The sequence below is a fragment of the Anoplopoma fimbria genome, chromosome 24 (assembly GCF_027596085.1).
Source record: "Anoplopoma fimbria isolate UVic2021 breed Golden Eagle Sablefish chromosome 24, Afim_UVic_2022, whole genome shotgun sequence".
In the NCBI taxonomy this organism is placed as follows: Eukaryota; Metazoa; Chordata; class Actinopteri; order Perciformes; family Anoplopomatidae; genus Anoplopoma; species Anoplopoma fimbria.
In genome coordinates this window covers 7320017-7336703 of record NC_072472.1, presented here as the reverse complement: position 1 = coordinate 7336703, position 16687 = coordinate 7320017, and the positions used below count along the sequence as shown (strand labels likewise).

Sequence of the window (16687 nt, the reverse complement as noted above, 5' to 3'; positions counted from 1 at the left end):
CTTAAAACTTAGAGTTGAATTTACTTGAATTTTACTGTCTGTAGTAATCTTGTATTTCAATATTTTGTACACCAGGATCTAAAAATGTGCCATACTATCACATACTTTTTGTAAAAAAAAAAATGTTTTTAAATTTAACCTTAAGTTAAATGAATAAATGGCTACCATATCCCATAGAAATCGTACTTTGTTAATTATTCTAATCCCTTATGATGATTACTTAGTGATGTTTAAGACATCTGCTACAGAAATCTGACAGTAAATCTGTAAACATGGTGTATGGATGTAGACTAAGTGGAAGCAGTGACCACTGTAGCTGTTAGGTACTATGAAATACTAAATCATTATTCAGGGATGCACAGTATATATCCGTTTAATGGGATCCTGCCACAGTGTCTCCGTACAGAACCATCTCCATCCAGCATGTTGTTTGTTTCCGTTTGCGGTGACTCTATTTGCTTTTAGTAATATTTCCCTCCTTTACTGAGTATTCACCTGCTCTTTAACTGAGCCTTAAAACAATGGTCATTTGCTTGTTATGTTAAATGGCAGAAGAGTGGTTTGTAAAACGCTGAATGCCACTCGACCCCTCGCTCTCATGTTTTCCCACACTTGTTGGGAAATGGAATTACATTTACAGAATAAGCTCAGCACTCTTTGAAGTTCTACAATTGACAGATGCATTTTTTTTTTTTTAACATAACACTACACTCAGTGGTACTTAAAGGCTCACCTGTTACAAGACTGCATTTGGAGCATGCCATTTGCTTTTATCTATTTCCGCCACAGGTGAAAAAGTGCTACTAGCTGAAACAGACAATGGGCGGAACATTTGTAAAATCCATCAGTTTTCCATTTTACATACCTGCTGTCTGGGAAAGTAATACTTAACTGATATTACAGCCTTTTTAATGCGTCACATAACTCTACAATGCGTTTACACATCAGCCATATTTCAAATAAGAAACCTGGTGTTGCTCTGCTGAAAATGAAAGATGGAAAGAAAAGGAATTGGCTGATGGTGCCAGAGCTCTGACACCAGGACAGAATTTACTTAAATTACCTTCGGCTGTGGCTTCTTGCCTGGCGGACTTATTTCTAATTAACGTCTCCTGAATTTAACTTAATTACCTGGTGGGATAATCAGGCTCTCTAAATATCATTTAAAGGTTGCATTCGTCATGCTTGCCAATGTAAATCCAACCATTGAATATTCACAGGCCCATAATCTCACTATTTTCACCTCTTCTTTTTATTTTACTGTTTTCATGTTGTTTGATCTATCAACATAGTCGAAGTCATGAAAAGTGTGAGTTGTAGCAGTGCCGGATGTTGCTTTGAAGGTCATTCAATTCTTTTTTCAGACGAAATAAAGGAAGAGGGGTAAAAAAAAAAGAAAAGAAAAGCCAGACAGGGCAAATCAGTGACTGACGGGGACCAGAACAGCCATTGGCCTCAAGTCCTATGAGACAACCACAGTGTGATTTCAATTACCCTTCTCTCTTCCTCAGCAGGAACACTCTACAAGTGGATGAAAGAATATTTTGGGCAAAGAAAAGCAGTTGAAGTGTAGAGACATATCATTTGTTTAACTCCCTTTCTTCTCCACTAGAATATGGTTAAACAATAACAGTTAAAGAAGTGAGAGGAGGCACAGGAAAAGAGAGCCACCTGAGTCTAAATATAAAGTATCACTTGACCTTCCACTGCCTTACAGTTACGTTCATCTCTGCTTGCCTTAGTCTCTTAGAATGTTCTTAGTCCTTCACACAGAATGAAGAGAGCTTTCACTAACTAATTATTAATACTCACTAAGGGCTTTTCTGGTTCTGTTCCATTTAAATCACAAAATTGTCAGCTCCTTGATAGTTTTGTAGAATTAAACATAAAAACAAGGGCACCAGAATGATTTTTTAAGCAGTGTATTAAGTGTATGAAGCCATTCATATTTTTATTTTTCAGATTACACAGAGCTGTACTGGTAGATTTTGACTGTGGACCAATAGAAAATGGTCTGGGCGGTGCTGGCCTTTGATGGAACTCTGTTTAAAACAGAGAAAGTCTAGATTAGCTCTAACCCTGCTCTGTCACAGTATTGGTGCTTTGTGGTGACCCAGACTGTTTCCTAAAACTGCAAGGAGAGCTAACTGTGCATAATGGGTAAAGGGCAAATCACACTGTACCTATCACGTAGCACTATGTGATTTGACCCGTATTATTTGATTCCCGTTACTATCACAAACTGGATGAGATTACACAGAAAAAGTAGTCAAGGAACATTGGCCAGGATATGCCAACCCAGTGAGACAATGCGATTGAATTGCTGCGTGATATGTTGCCACACTTGATCTATCTTATCCTAAAGCAGCATTAGCATCAACCTAGCGTGATGCCTTCAGTGAGTAGGCTTCAATAGAAAACAATGAGCACACGGTGTGTATTGATGCATCTAGTGTGTTTCCCTCAAGAGCTACATTGTTTCAACTCGAAGTCATTAATACTTGATGCAGCACATTTGGAGTTCCCCTCAGATGTCCCTCTTACTGGAGTACTCTGCCTGCTCCGCCTTCCTCCAGGAATGGGCACCAGCAACTTTTATCTTAACCTAGCCCCACATGGATAATGAGCTAGAGGCTGCTCTGTGGTCATGTGAAGATACCTCTATCCAGGCCAGTAGAAAACAAGAAAGAAAAAAAAATCCCCCTCCCAAACTAGTAGTTCTGATTTCTGTCCCCTTCATAGTTTCAGGATAGCACTGATCAGTAGCATTTGTTATATAGTATCACTGGTTGGTATGCTTCCTGTGCAAATGGACAAGTTTGAAGTTTGTGATAATTGCAAAGGGTTAAAGAACAGGAGGGGCAAGAATTAAGACTAATGTGTTGATCATCTCAACCACATTACCCTTTATGATACCATTGGACCGGTTCCAAACCCAGAGACACTTAGCTTCTGTAGGTGAGTATTATGATTTTACAATGAATTCCTGAGCTGTAAAGACAGGGATCCAGAGACCGGACTGGAATAAAGACGTCTCCTCACCACTGTTTCATGCATCTCAAAAGACATTTTGATTTGAGCAGGCCCCTTCAGGTTCCCGTTTCAGGTGCTTTCATGAATCTGAAGCCTCTAGTGGTATTTATTCATGACAACCTGTTCCTTTACACCAGGCACATCACACGGATTTGCTTTCCCAGATCCCAAAGAGACAGCTGTCACCACGGTGACGGCATCGCCACTGTGGCAGAGCTGCAGCGCAGGAGTTGATAGAATGTGCTCTTAGTGCATATTATACAGCTAAAATACAAACTGATGGATGCAACTGTTCACATTAAGACCGATTTTCTCTCTTTACCAGCATATCTCTTGGCAGCCTCGTTTTGCTTTTTTTTATCTTGTTTTATTGATGTGACACAAACACACGTGTGCAACAGACTGTTAGGAAGTAGGACAAAGGGGTAAAAATAATCAATCTCTGTTTGTGACTCTGCCATGCAGCGCGGTCTCCAGCTATCCTTCTTATTTTGTATGGCTGTGATAAGGTATCCTCTTCATTTCTTTGGAGAACATATTGTCTGTGTGATATTACAGAGCAGCCACTAATCAGAGGAGGGTTACTTTGCAGGCTTCAGATCTGACAGAGCTGCGCCAAAGGTGGCCACACAATAAATCTGGCTTCATGAAGCCTAATGAGTGATTCACAGTCGCGCAGTAGCCCCTGACAGCAGGCAATTGTTAGCCGAATCACCTTCTCTGACCATTCTCAAGGACATCCTCCTCATTTCCACTCTACATATTTTGTAAGGTCAATGAAAGAAAGACATTCTGCTTGCAATCACACAATGGCCGTGTTTATCAGCATTTTCCCTTGCAGCCTTGAGCACAGAGGTTTCAGCTTTGTTATTTTTCACAAGTAAATCTTAGTGGCCTGACCCTTCAACGAGAACAAGTTGTTCAAAAAGTACTCCCAGAGGAACCAAGGGTGTATAAAATAATAGTTTCAGCAAGTTAGGAAGAAATCCAAAATATGACCCTTTGGTAATGTTTTCAAAGATTTTTAAAATAAAGGTATGCCGGCTTTATTCATTTATTTCTTTGTTCAGCCAGGCTAAACCTTTGGGGCCCAGTTTTCATGATAAGACTTTAGTTTGGAAAACACACTAAAAATCAATGGAGCCCTGAAGGAGGAAGCAAACCAACCAGCAAACTACGAAGAGACATTTAAGTGATTAAGACAACAAGCAGTACAGTGTTTAGTGTTTGAGTTTGAATTAGAACATTAAAGGTTACAATTCAGGGACTACAAGAAAATGGGACGAATGAAGGGGATGTTGTGATGACTGTTGCCTCACAGCAAGTAGGGTCCTTGGTTCAAATCCTCCAGCTAAATGGAGGCTTCTGTGCAGGTTTTTTCTCCATCGGCTCTGGTGTATTCCCACAGACCAAACCCATTAAGGTTAGAGTAATTGGTGCCTTTGAATTGCCTGCAGGTGTTAATAGTTGTATGTTCATATATGTCAACCTGTTATAGACAGACATCCTGTCCAGGGTGTATGCTACTTATCACCCACTGTGAGCTGGGATAGGCGCCAAACCCCTGTAACCTTACAAAGGATAAGTGGCTATGGATGGATAGAGATGAGTGTTATGTTTCTGGAAAAATCTCCATGTTTTTCAACCTTCAGTTATTCAAAACCTTTGAAAACGACGTTCGCCTTGCACAGAGTCCATCTTTACCACAATAGAAATACTTAAGGAGCAACGGACGTTAGATGGTAGCCGGCTGCACCATGATTTAGAAGGTCACGTTACTGCAGTTTCTCAAGCATGTCGGAGAACTACAATGGCTTTCAGATAACATGAAAACGCAAAAGGTTCCTCCTAGATTTATTGTTTGTCTTTTCATGCCGACTGTAGAAACATGCCTTTGCAACACAGCAGACTCAGTGAAGAGGACCTTCTTCCTTTGTAGTTATGAAGGGCTTATTCTAAGATAAATTAAAACTTGGTTATCAATAATTTATTCCTTTTCTGTTAATAGCTACCTGAAATGTCTGAGTTTTCATGACATTAAACTGGACTTTCAAACAACAATCAATGGGTTGTTAAGTTAAAAGCTAAGAGCTTATACTAATGATTTCTAAGGAATTTGGTTTTTAACTTAACTGTGTCCAGGCCAGACCAAACTGAGTGAAGTGAATTTTACGGACTTTCTGTTTGATTCTCATTCTCATTTGAACTGGAATACAAAATGCATCCGTATTGCTGTGTTTAATTCTGCTTGTGTTTTAATGTTTCCAATAGGCAAGCCCAAAGTTGATATGACCTACGACAAGATGTACTCAGTAACCAGCCGGGTGACGTTCACTGTTAGTAAGGAGGATGATGGTGTTCCAGTGGCTTGCATCGTAGACCACCCTGCAGTCAAGGACTTCCAAGCACAGAAATACCTGGAGGTGCAGTGTAAGTACTTTTGGTCAGTAATAAAAAATAAATCTGAATGGATATTTAAGCTGTATTAGGTAATTCTTTCATTTTTCAAGTGTCTCATCAGCTTAACGATTAAGCCTAACTCGAACTAGAAATATAGAGAAGTATAGGGAAGAGTGTTCCATTCCCACTAATTAAATGGCATAAATTTGCTACTTCTTCCTTAACTAAAACTTGGTGTGGTGACATGTATGACAGTGTCACTGAAGGGAAATTATCTCCTTGCATAGGTTATGATGAATAGAACGGGGAAATTGGACTGCAATGGAGTAGATTTTTCCATCTCTACTAATTAAATGACATCGATTTCACACATTTTCCACCCACTGGAACTTCTTCAATGTCATTAGAGGGAAACTTTCTCAGTGTGTGATGAACCGTAAGTTCAAATGATTCAAAAATCACGTTTAACGAACTTCTTCCAGAGATTTATACTAATGTACGTCGTCAGGTTATCTTTGCACTTCTGGCTAAAAGGAGGGCAATGTGGTAGATTATAGGTATTATATATATATATGGTGTTTTTCGAATGCAACAACAAAAACATACACACTCATACATACGTACATCCACTGACTGCCCTAGGTCTCTAGTTTTCTGGTTTTCATGAAGCTGTGATTATCCTCGAGGTCACAACAGGTCATTTTATACAGTGACATCAATTTAAAAAAAAATTGTCACCACAATGCTGTGCTACAGGAACAGACATCACCATCACATGAATACAGTGGTCTTAAGATCAAAAGCCCAAGCTTTCCAGTCATATCCATTTCATGCAATTTCAAGACTTTTTAGGGATGCCAAAATGCAGTAACCAATTTTAGAATAGGTGACAATAACACATTTATACTGCATGCAGAAAACTGCATTGTTTTAGCTCCAAACTGCATGTAATCAGCATTAAATGGGCATGTTTTCAAACGGGAGACTGAGAACCCAGTTCCGTTTTTTATTTACACATCTTGAGTTCAAAGGTCAAGGAACCCTTGTGATTAAGGCTAAGCCAGTTTTTCCTTTGCCTAAATGTAGCCTATATGGAGCATCATATAGCCTCCTTTTCCAACGTGCTATCATGACATGGTTGCTACCAATGGATTCCTTAGGTTGTTAAGTTACATTTGAAATCGATATGTTCACTCTAGCCTACTATTGCATCTGAAAGACAGTAAATTCGGCCAAGGACACGTCATCCACAAAAAGTGCAAGAGGTTAATTGAGGTCAGAGGTTACGTTTTTATTGCTGTAACTTCTTTATTTACACTTTTATAGTGGTTCATATGAAAGGTATGCGATTAAGGCCTGACCATAACTTGGAAATTAATCTGAACTGACTACTCAGCCATATGACAAGTAATTAAAATGCTAGGCCTCTTGTAATGTGGAGTTTTAGATCTTTTCATTGATGCACAATGATAGAATATATGTATTTTTGTGCCTCTGTAACCTTATGTCTTTGGCCTCTGGCATGTCCTAGCATTTTATTTAAAAAAAAAAAGGATTCGGTAGCTATCTGACCTTTTCCCAGGAGAGAGAAGAGGAGATCAGCTCATCTACAGAGGCAGCATGGCATTTTGTTTGCCTCTGCTAGCAGGGAGCTCACATGGACCACCCAGCTCAGCACCTCACACTGCTTCATGCGCTCTGTGCGTACTGCAGTGGACAGCACTGCACTGCACCTTCTCTTTAGATAATATACAGTTTAATGTAAAATTTAGAGCGATACTTTACATAATAGAGAATGATACTGTAGGTGGGGATTTCAAAACTCTGTTCTGAGACTTCTCTTTAATGTTATATTTATGATATTTATGAATCTGTAATTTAAGAGTAAGATGTCTTAAGAGCGGTTCTTGATATCCAAAAGAATTTCCTTTTTATGTGCGCCAACTAAAAGTGATGAATGAATAAATATGAAGCATCCCACTGCCAAAGCTGTCCAGGTGAAACGCTCACACTTTAGTATTTTTTAAGACATAGAACTAATTACAGTGTACAAATTCAGACAGGGATTCATTTGGTCCATATGTCATACCGAACTTAATGTCATATTTTAAATGGTTCGAGATGTTCGAGAACGATTCCTGGTCTCCTATTCCCCCATAATTAGACCCAATTACATAGTCCCTTTTACAAACCTTTAAGAATCTAGTTATGTCTCATTTCCTTTCTATGCAATTATAAACAACGGGATCCGTAAATTGAAGCTCACTTTTGCTGTCACACACTGTGTTTGTTTACTGATTATATATTATACTGATAGAGGAAGTGATTTACATTACAATCACTCACTGTGTGGGCAATTTGTGATTGGAATGGAGTGCATTGTGTAGTAGGAAACAACAAAAAGGCCATTGTCAGGGGAAAGCATAATTAAATAAGCCTGTAATGTTTATGTGTAGAAGCAAAACAAGCCGTTTTGCTCCGTTGCCTGGTTGGTTTTCCCTTAAGGTCAGCAGGCTGCGGAGAGATGGATTGTTTCGTCTTGAGTGCTTATGGGGTGAGGCACACAATAAAGCAAATAATTCAGTTAGCATAATGATAACGGCCTCCTTGCATACTGTAGACATTATTTCATTTCCACGGAAGTGGCGGTATCCAGACCGGGCTGTGCACGCAGTGTTTTTTCCCATCAAGCAGAGACAAGAAAGCTCCAGAATAACTACTTGAGGCTATCAAAACAACTTACAGATGCCTAGCGTCCTTCATGTTTATTGCTCCGAGATGACAAGGTCAGATGACGTTGTAAGTGAAGGAAAAAGTTGCAGGATGCCACGCAGCGCCTTCAGTGGAAACAAAACCAAAGGGTTGCTGTCTAAAACCGTGCATGCCCACTGAGCAGATGACTTGGCTTTTCGCCCATCTGCTGTCCATCACCAAGACTGAGAGCCGGCCACTGACAGGGTGTGATTTAGACAGATGGATGGCCAGACACGTGTTGTTTGTTTCCGAGAAGGTCGGACAGCAGTGTGAAACTTAACAGCCGGCTTTGAAATCATAACTCAGGCCCTCTGTCTACTGGCTGATTAAAAATGCATGTACTGAACGGTGCATTTGGGCTATACAATTGGTAAAAGGACAATCAGGAAACTGTAATTACACTGTTGTGACTCAGCAAGCCTGTAGTGAAATGACTCAGGTATTCATCTGATGTAGGGGCAACACAAATAGCATTGTGTTGTAAACAAGATAGGGCATAATGTGCTGAAAGCATTCAAGTGTGATCTTGAGGTAAATTAAGCTATTGATGTTTTGCCAAAAATGTTGCACAGTATTTTTAGATAGCACTGTTGGTGAAAGAAACTATGCTTCTGATGAATAGAGTGATTGTTTGACCAACAGATTCTCTTACAATGCATACAATTTACACATGCATATTAATGACATTTTAACATTCATTGAAGGATATCACAATTGACACTTGCCCTGCCCCCCGTTGCTACTCTGTCAAGCTGTTGCAGCTACCATGGAGCCGAAAGTGTCAATAACTGCCTTCCTGCAAAGATAAAGATAAAAGTTAAAGCCTACAGATCACAGTGTAAAAGTGAACAGCCCCAAAACCTGGAGATTGAGAAATAGGACACTTAACAAAAACACTTTTCCTATGAAGCGGAGCAAGTCCTTATTCACTGTTACAATCATTCAGTATACCTTCAAAAGCTAACGGTACATAGAAGCGCTAGTTATTCTGATAATGTTAGCGCCACAGATTTTTCTAGCGGCAGAAAATCTGAAACAATTACATGAAAGTCTGTGGAGCTGAGCCGTTTAGTTTCCGACTCTGGTCGGTGCTGGCTAATGCTACGCCATGATTGGCCCATCTCAGTTCTAGGACTTGACTTGGCATAGGTTAATTACTAAAAATGGCGAAAAAAGGTGAATGAGTTAACTAGCGTGTATAAGTAAGATAATTCACTGCAAGATCTACCAAACACATATACTTATAGTGGGATACCTTAAAAGGTGTAAGATTAAACAGGACCTTTGTTGTCCTTTGTTGTCTTCCTTTCAGTGGATGGTAACAATGAACTCAATCCCTTACCCAGATGCTACATTGACTAAAGCATTCCATTTTTGTCCAGAATAAAGGATCATCTCTCACACCAAGACGAGAAAAATCTTTGATAACACCAGCAACAGTCAAGGGAGTGGGAACAATAGAAACTCCATGGTTGCAAAGAATAGCAAAGAAGCGACTGTCAGAGCACCCCACTGATTGTCAAAACAACACTCTTACATTTCCTTTCTAGCTGCTCCAGCACATCGACAGTGTCTTCTGTTTTATGCAACAACTTTATCGGGTAATGTCTTTGGACATAGTTAGGGCTACGTAGGGTTCTGCACTGCACCACATCTATCATTCCCCCACAAGCTTTGGCTCGCTTTTTTTGGTGTAAAGGTCAATACCATGCCCAATGTACACCCAACAAGTAATTTGATGCAATGGAAGAGCGGGTTAGGCAGTAGCAGGAGGTGAATGTATTGGATTGGTTTCATCATGTCAAGTCAAATCTACCCCGACCAAGCAAAGATTGTGTAGCATGTAACTCATTCATAATAAAGGTAAAGTTATTTTTCAGCAACCTCACCTACACCCGACCGGTTCCACTCACATAGTTCTTCTTCTTGTTTCCACACTTATTTTTTGGTTTATTGTATTTCTGTGATAAGGGTGAGATACAATAGTATAATAATATTGCCGGCAAATTAAATATATTCATGTAAATATCGACATAGAATCTGTGTAAAGCATTTGCTGGTAACACTTTCTACAATGCCCATGTCTTTAATGCATTATGAATATACTTATATCACTTGATAATGGTTGTTAAAAGCACTCATACATATTCATTATACTTAAAAAACCATAATATTAACATATTATAAACTATTTCATAATGTCCTATAAGTTCAAGTATAATAATATTTTACAACTGATGGTCACCCTATAACTTTTTTTTTTCCAAGGATAATATATTATAATGCCCATAGTTATAAAACATTATAAGCCTTTTTTAGTGAATTATAATAATCACTTTTTATATTCATTATGATGTTACTCTAATTGGTTGCATGGTTAAGTGATTTTTTTTTTAATTAAATCTATGCAAGAACAGCAAACAAAAGTGAGTGACCAGTAACGGATATATTACATTTGAAGTCATATTAAAAAGTTTTTTTAATGTGATGATTATAGTTTTAAAGCATTTAAAGTTAATAAAAGGCTGTGGCAGCAAAACAGCCAGAGCTGATGTGATGTTATCAGCTGAGTAGTAATGTGAGGAGTCAGGTAAGAATATCTGAGCTGTTCACCTCTATGAAATGATTGGATGCCATTAGTCAGCAGGTAGCCTGATGGAGAGACTGAAGCCAATCAGCTAATGATTCACTCAACTGTGTCGCTCTGCCTGAACAACAGTGCCTAATGTCTCTAGTGATGTGACAGGAATCCTAAATGTTTGTGGCAGCTCCTCTTTGGATGAATGAAGCCAAAGACTTTGGGAAAGTTTGATAATTTCACATGCTACCAGAAAAACATAGATTGCGTTGTAGAATCTTTGCAACAGGACATCATTTGTAAAATAATGGGTTTTGTTATATTCTTATCATATTGTTCAGTTTACTGTATACAGTGAGAAATTCCTCTCACTCTTAATTTGGTTCAAAATAAAAAAAATGTCTACCTTCATGTTTGTGTATGCTACAGAAGACATGACTGCAGGGATCATTCAGAAAGAACAATATAGATGCAGAACGAAGATAATGCATTGTCTGTCATGTTCTCCCCCCCAATTCATTATCCGCTCTCTCTCTCTCTTTTTCCTTTCAGACAAACCAGAGGTAAAGATCGTGGTAGAGTTTCCTCAGGGTCTTACAAGGGAAGGAGAGAACCTGGAACTGACGTGTCAGGCTAAAGGCAAACCCCAGTACGATATACACACACACTCACACTATTTTGAAGAGTTTAGAAAGTCTGAATATGTGTCCTTTCTTTTTTTATTTTTTTTTCTCTTATTTATTTTCCTTTAGTTTGTTCAGATCCATCAATCAAAATTATCTTTTTTCAGTTGTGAATGTTGTCATGTGAAGTCTATCCTTCAAACAAAGATGGCACTTTTGCTGACTTACATAAATAATATTTTCTTTTTCACTTGCACCGTATGATTGGTATGCTCGGTTAAAAAAAACAAAACTGCAGACTGAAAGATGGTGGTTAGGGTTATGGTGTGATAGGAAAGACATTTCGTCAAAGCAGATTTAAGTATTGTTGAATTGTTGAGGTACGAGAGGTTGTATTAACCATTGGTCAGTCTTCTCAGAGGGATGGGAGATCTCCTCTAGTAAGGAGCTCTGATGGATAAGAGGGTTGCCTTGATAGTAGTCAATGTTGTAGAGAGGAGAACTATACTAGTGCAGTCTTACTGTTCCAGAAAGACCTGAGGCCAGACAATTCTAAGTGGCCAATCCTGGATACATAATCACCTACTTCAATGGCTGCTATTTTCTTTTTCAGGAATTTCAAAGGGGGGAATTGAAATTGGCCTGTAATTATGAAACACACCAGAATCACTGTGATATTTTGAGCAGATGTTTAATTAACACTCCTTTAAAAGTGAGGTAGTGAGCAAAAAGGGTCATTACTGATAGGGAACGAAATGGGTCCTGATATCTAGAAGGAGGTATTTTAGCAGAAAAAGGATTGCAAATGAAGGGTGTTGAGTGCCAATCTTCTGAAGGTATCTAGGGAGACTGTGGGAGCACTGGCTGTGCACAGATAAAGTCAGTTTCCTGATTTAAGTTTAAAGATTGTTTGTACACAGAGCTGAGCACAAAGAATTGTCTCCAAGTCATTTTGCCCTGATGTCAAAAATGCATTCTCAGTGGCCTTCATCTGCTCTGTGATATTTCTGGCCTCAGCATCAGAACGCTCTTGTTTGACACTCATTAGGTTATTATTCCACATGTATCATCTGTAAACCAAGGGAATGTTTTGTTTAGATGACAGGTCCTTGTGATATGAGATGTAATAGTGTGCAAATGAGGCCATTAGGGCACTCAGGGGTGAGTAAAGGATTGAGAGCTTTGTGTCTGAGGCAGGAGGCCTGTCGAACTATCCAAACATCAGTGCAGTGTTGGTATCAATCATATTAGTTTGTTGACAAGGTAGTTCAAATTTGAATGGGACAAAAATAATCATGAAATGAGGCTGGAGCTATGAATATTACATCAGAAACAGTGGTCTGATCTACTTGCAGGTTTGGTTTCATATTTGAGTAAATCAAATGTGGAGCTTTATGAAAACTTTAAAGAAACAGGCTCACTCAAAGAAATGGAACGGTCTTTCCCATTCAAATCAACGTAGCAGCATGGTCAGAGCGGTCTGCATTTTTAATGTGTACCATTTTATGTGTTCCCATTCCAACAATTGTAGCCGGGTAACATGTAAGTCTTGTCATGGCGGCTGTGCCTTTTTATATGTAAGAAAATAAAGTATGAGTTGGCCTTGACACACTTGGATTCATCTCTGTGACTACCTGTGCTTCCGGCTTAGCGGCACGTGCCAAGTGTTGTCATCATAACAAATACTGACATCACCATTTTCTTTTCTAGTAGTCAAATAACCCTAGGAATCAGTTCCATGTCCTTTCTGTTCCTATTCTATCTTTATTGGCATTCCCAATTAAATAGCATTTTTTTTGGCATCAAACTCTTATCTGTGGGCTTGAAATGTGTCTCTGAAAAGTTTGTAGTTAGTTCATATTCACAATGGATTTTAATGGCAGCCAAGATACATGTATAGAGAACAAATGTATCCAAACATCTATTGTAACTTTCCAAACCAGCCCTACAGCACAGTTTCTGATTGTTCCCAGAACAGTTGGCTGTTTTTCACTCTTGAGTAATGTTAGCCTGCATGGTTACAAATAGCTCACATGAACAGCTCATTGTGTTAGTGACAAATTGAACCTGTATACCTAGTTATATCTTTAGAAATGTGATTGCCCGGAACATGCTGAGCATATTGAAAGCACATGAGCATGGACAGAAGTATTTTAATCTACATTGTGATATCTTTTGGGCCTTTAAACTGGGTTGCTGTTGGAATCCATTGTCTGCTTGTGAATGCAAGTTGAATAGGAAATTAGTGGCATTGTTATGATGATTGATTAGAGGGTACTATTGGAACTTTAAATTAAATGATTGAGGTCTGAGTATGTGCTACCATAATGCTTTTGTCTCCACAAGCTACAAGGATCGCTGTGTTAAGGCCTTTACAAATCGGGGAAACGAAAATGCAAAATACTCATCTGCGAATATTTCGCATTAAAACTATTCTTTCTGGCAGCAATGCGAATTTGGGCCAGTTGCAACACAACCAACAACGGGCAGTCTGTCTGAGCTAAATTGTTTGATAACCTTTGCAGGTACAGAGGGATTATGGGTTTGCAAAACAGGACCAATGACTTGATGATTTGGTCTTAAACTTGCACAAAATTTAATCAACCCGAAATGGAAGTTAGGAACATTTTAACAGTTAAAAAGTTTGCACTGAGTGTGTATGATCCACTCTAAGTACAAGAACACGCAAACAAATACATCGAATCAAACACTGTGTGCTTCAGACTGCCTCCATCCACAAGCACCCCCCTGAAGTTTTCATATTTGGCATAGAGACAAGCTAACTACCCATATTCATTTTATAAAGATGAAAACACAATCAATACAGTGAGCGGGGAATTGGAAGTCATTTTCATTAGAGCTGCTGAGAGTTGTGCAGTCATTACCAGCAGATAGCACAGGGGGCCTCGGCTGCAGGCAGCCATTTGTATTCTAGACGCCTGCCCTTCCTCTCTCCTTGCAGCATCATCTTGCCACTTTCGTCTATCTCTGTCTATCTTCCTCCTCTGGATTCACTCTCCTCTTCTCACAACATCCTATCCACCTTTTTTCTAGGTCACGTCTCTCACTACATCTTATTTATATATTTATTATTTATTTACATTTCATTTCATCTGGATTGCACTTGTAATAGACAACGCACTCTTCTTCTAAGCCATCCACCACAAACAAACCACAGCATGTGTGGATTGTTTGCTTTTGCTATTGAGCTCAAACTGTTATTTCATATTTTTCTTTTCCTGGCTTTTTCACATCATCTCTTTCCACCCTTTCCTATTTGCTTGCTCCCTCCACACCAAATGTTTTCAAATGGAGGGAAACAAGTTAAAGCACCACAACAAAATGCAACAAGAGAGACCATCAGCACACGCTCGTGGGAAATCACAGTAGCTGGCAGTGGCCATTGTAAAGTGCAGCAACAAAATAGAGGTGTTTTGTCTTCTTTTTTTCTCTCTTCACCCTCTGTGGGTCTGAGCTCATTGTCATAAAAATGGAATCTGTCACCCCGCTATAAACCTCAGTCAAGGTAGAGAAGAGAACAAATACAGGCACTTGATAGGCGACCACCTACACAGCAACACAAGTATACAAGCGTAGAAAGCCTGTAATTTGAGAACAAAGCTGCTTCACAGTTATTGTTGCTTTGAGCTGTACACAAGATGAGGAATGGCTTTGATTTGCCTTTGGTAACAGTTGCTTGAAAATACATAAACAAATGAGGTATAATTGTGTTTCTTAAAAGATCCAAATGCAAAATTGTGAGTAAGTCTAGTGCCTCAACATGGCTCTCCACATGGCTCTCAAAATGGGGATGGCCTAGCCGGGGGATCGCAGCTAACGGTGCGAACAGAACTAACAGTCCAAACTACGACAGCAGTGCTGACAGAGCGAATGGTTACGTTTTTGGTGACCCTCTGACCTTTCCATGCCTACTAAAGAACAACATTTCTGCTCGTTAGAATAAGTTGGGCGGCTGTGGCGTAGTGGAGAGCAAGGTAGTTCTCCAATCAGAGGGTCGGTGGTTCGATACCCGGCTTCGGCAGTCGATGTGTCCTTGGGCAAGACACTTAACCCCAAGTTGCTCCCGAAGGCTTGCCATCGGTGTGGACTGGATGTTGCATGAATGTTAGTTAGAGTCTGATGGTGGCACCTTGCATGGTAGCCTGTCATCAGTGTGTGAATGGGTGAATGATATGTAATATACTACTGACTGTAAGTCGCTTTGGATAAAAGCGTCTGCTAAATGACTGTAATGTAATGTAATGTAAGTTGATTATCACTAAATTTGAGGAGGTTGCATTATCACTTTTATTTTTCTGTCAAAGGTGTGAGAGAAAACATTTTAGAAACACTAACTCAAAGGATAAATGCTTTGGATTTTGTTCAATGGACTCTTCTCCGCGCCTACCCTTATGTTGCAATTTCCTTGCACTCAAGACAGTGTGTGGTATAATTGTAATTAGATGATTGCCACAACACATGCTGAGGAAGTCCATGTTTCCCAGAGGAAGAAAGCTATTAAATGGTGTAATATCATATACCCCCCCCAGAAATTGTATCCCTTATCACTAAAATGATCTATATTTTTTACATTTTGGGCAGTTCTTTTAGGAATTGGTTATTAAAAGGATAACATCATCACTTCCATTCTCAGTTTTGAATGTCTGTCTTATCCACGAGATCTTACTGGTGCTCTGGTTTTCATTTCAGGCCACAGCGGGTGAACTGGGTGAAGGTGGATGACGATGTGCCATCCCACGCCGTCATCACTGGCGCTGATCTTTACATCGAAAACCTAAACAAGTCCTACAACGGAACCTATCGCTGTGTGGCCTCCAACACAGTGGGGGAGTCTTTTGACGACTACATCCTCTACGTCTATGGTACGCATATCTAACACTATGTCACTTTACTATCTCTCTTTCTACCTGGAACTCGATTTCTGCTTTTTTTTTTTGAGAAACTGTCCCAAGAACATATAAACACCAGAATCATTCATATGTAGACTGTTAGTATTTACAATATTGGTGAGTTGTTTGCACTGAGCAGTTGTAGCATGCTAAAGGCCAAGAGGTGATTTGAGCGTGGAAGAGTGGGTGGGTTCCATCGCCCTTGTTAGCAAAATGAAAACAAGGCCCCCCTTTCTTAAAATGCAACCATCTCTCCTCTACCCTAGCTGCTTAGAGAGTGCAGAGACAGTGTTGTTTAGTTGAACTTGTTAGACTAGTCTGCCTGACTCATTTATGCTTCATCTTGCTGAGGTTTGTGCAAGTTAGAATCTATTGCCCCGACCATGGCT

At 39.5% G+C, this 16687-nt stretch overlaps 1 protein-coding gene across 3 annotated transcripts in view; it reads left to right on the top strand.

Moving 5' to 3' along the window:
* cadm1a (cell adhesion molecule 1a) overlaps positions 1 to 16687 on the top strand; it is a 357276-nt gene that overhangs the window by 291115 nt on the left and 49474 nt on the right. For all 3 annotated transcript variants that reach the window (XM_054626035.1, XM_054626033.1, XM_054626034.1), the window contains 3 exons: positions 5305 to 5463; positions 11318 to 11414; positions 16099 to 16271. In XM_054626035.1, the coding sequence (XP_054482010.1) occupies positions 5305 to 5463; positions 11318 to 11414; positions 16099 to 16271 (429 nt within the window). The remainder of the gene's footprint in view (positions 1 to 5304; positions 5464 to 11317; positions 11415 to 16098; positions 16272 to 16687) is intronic.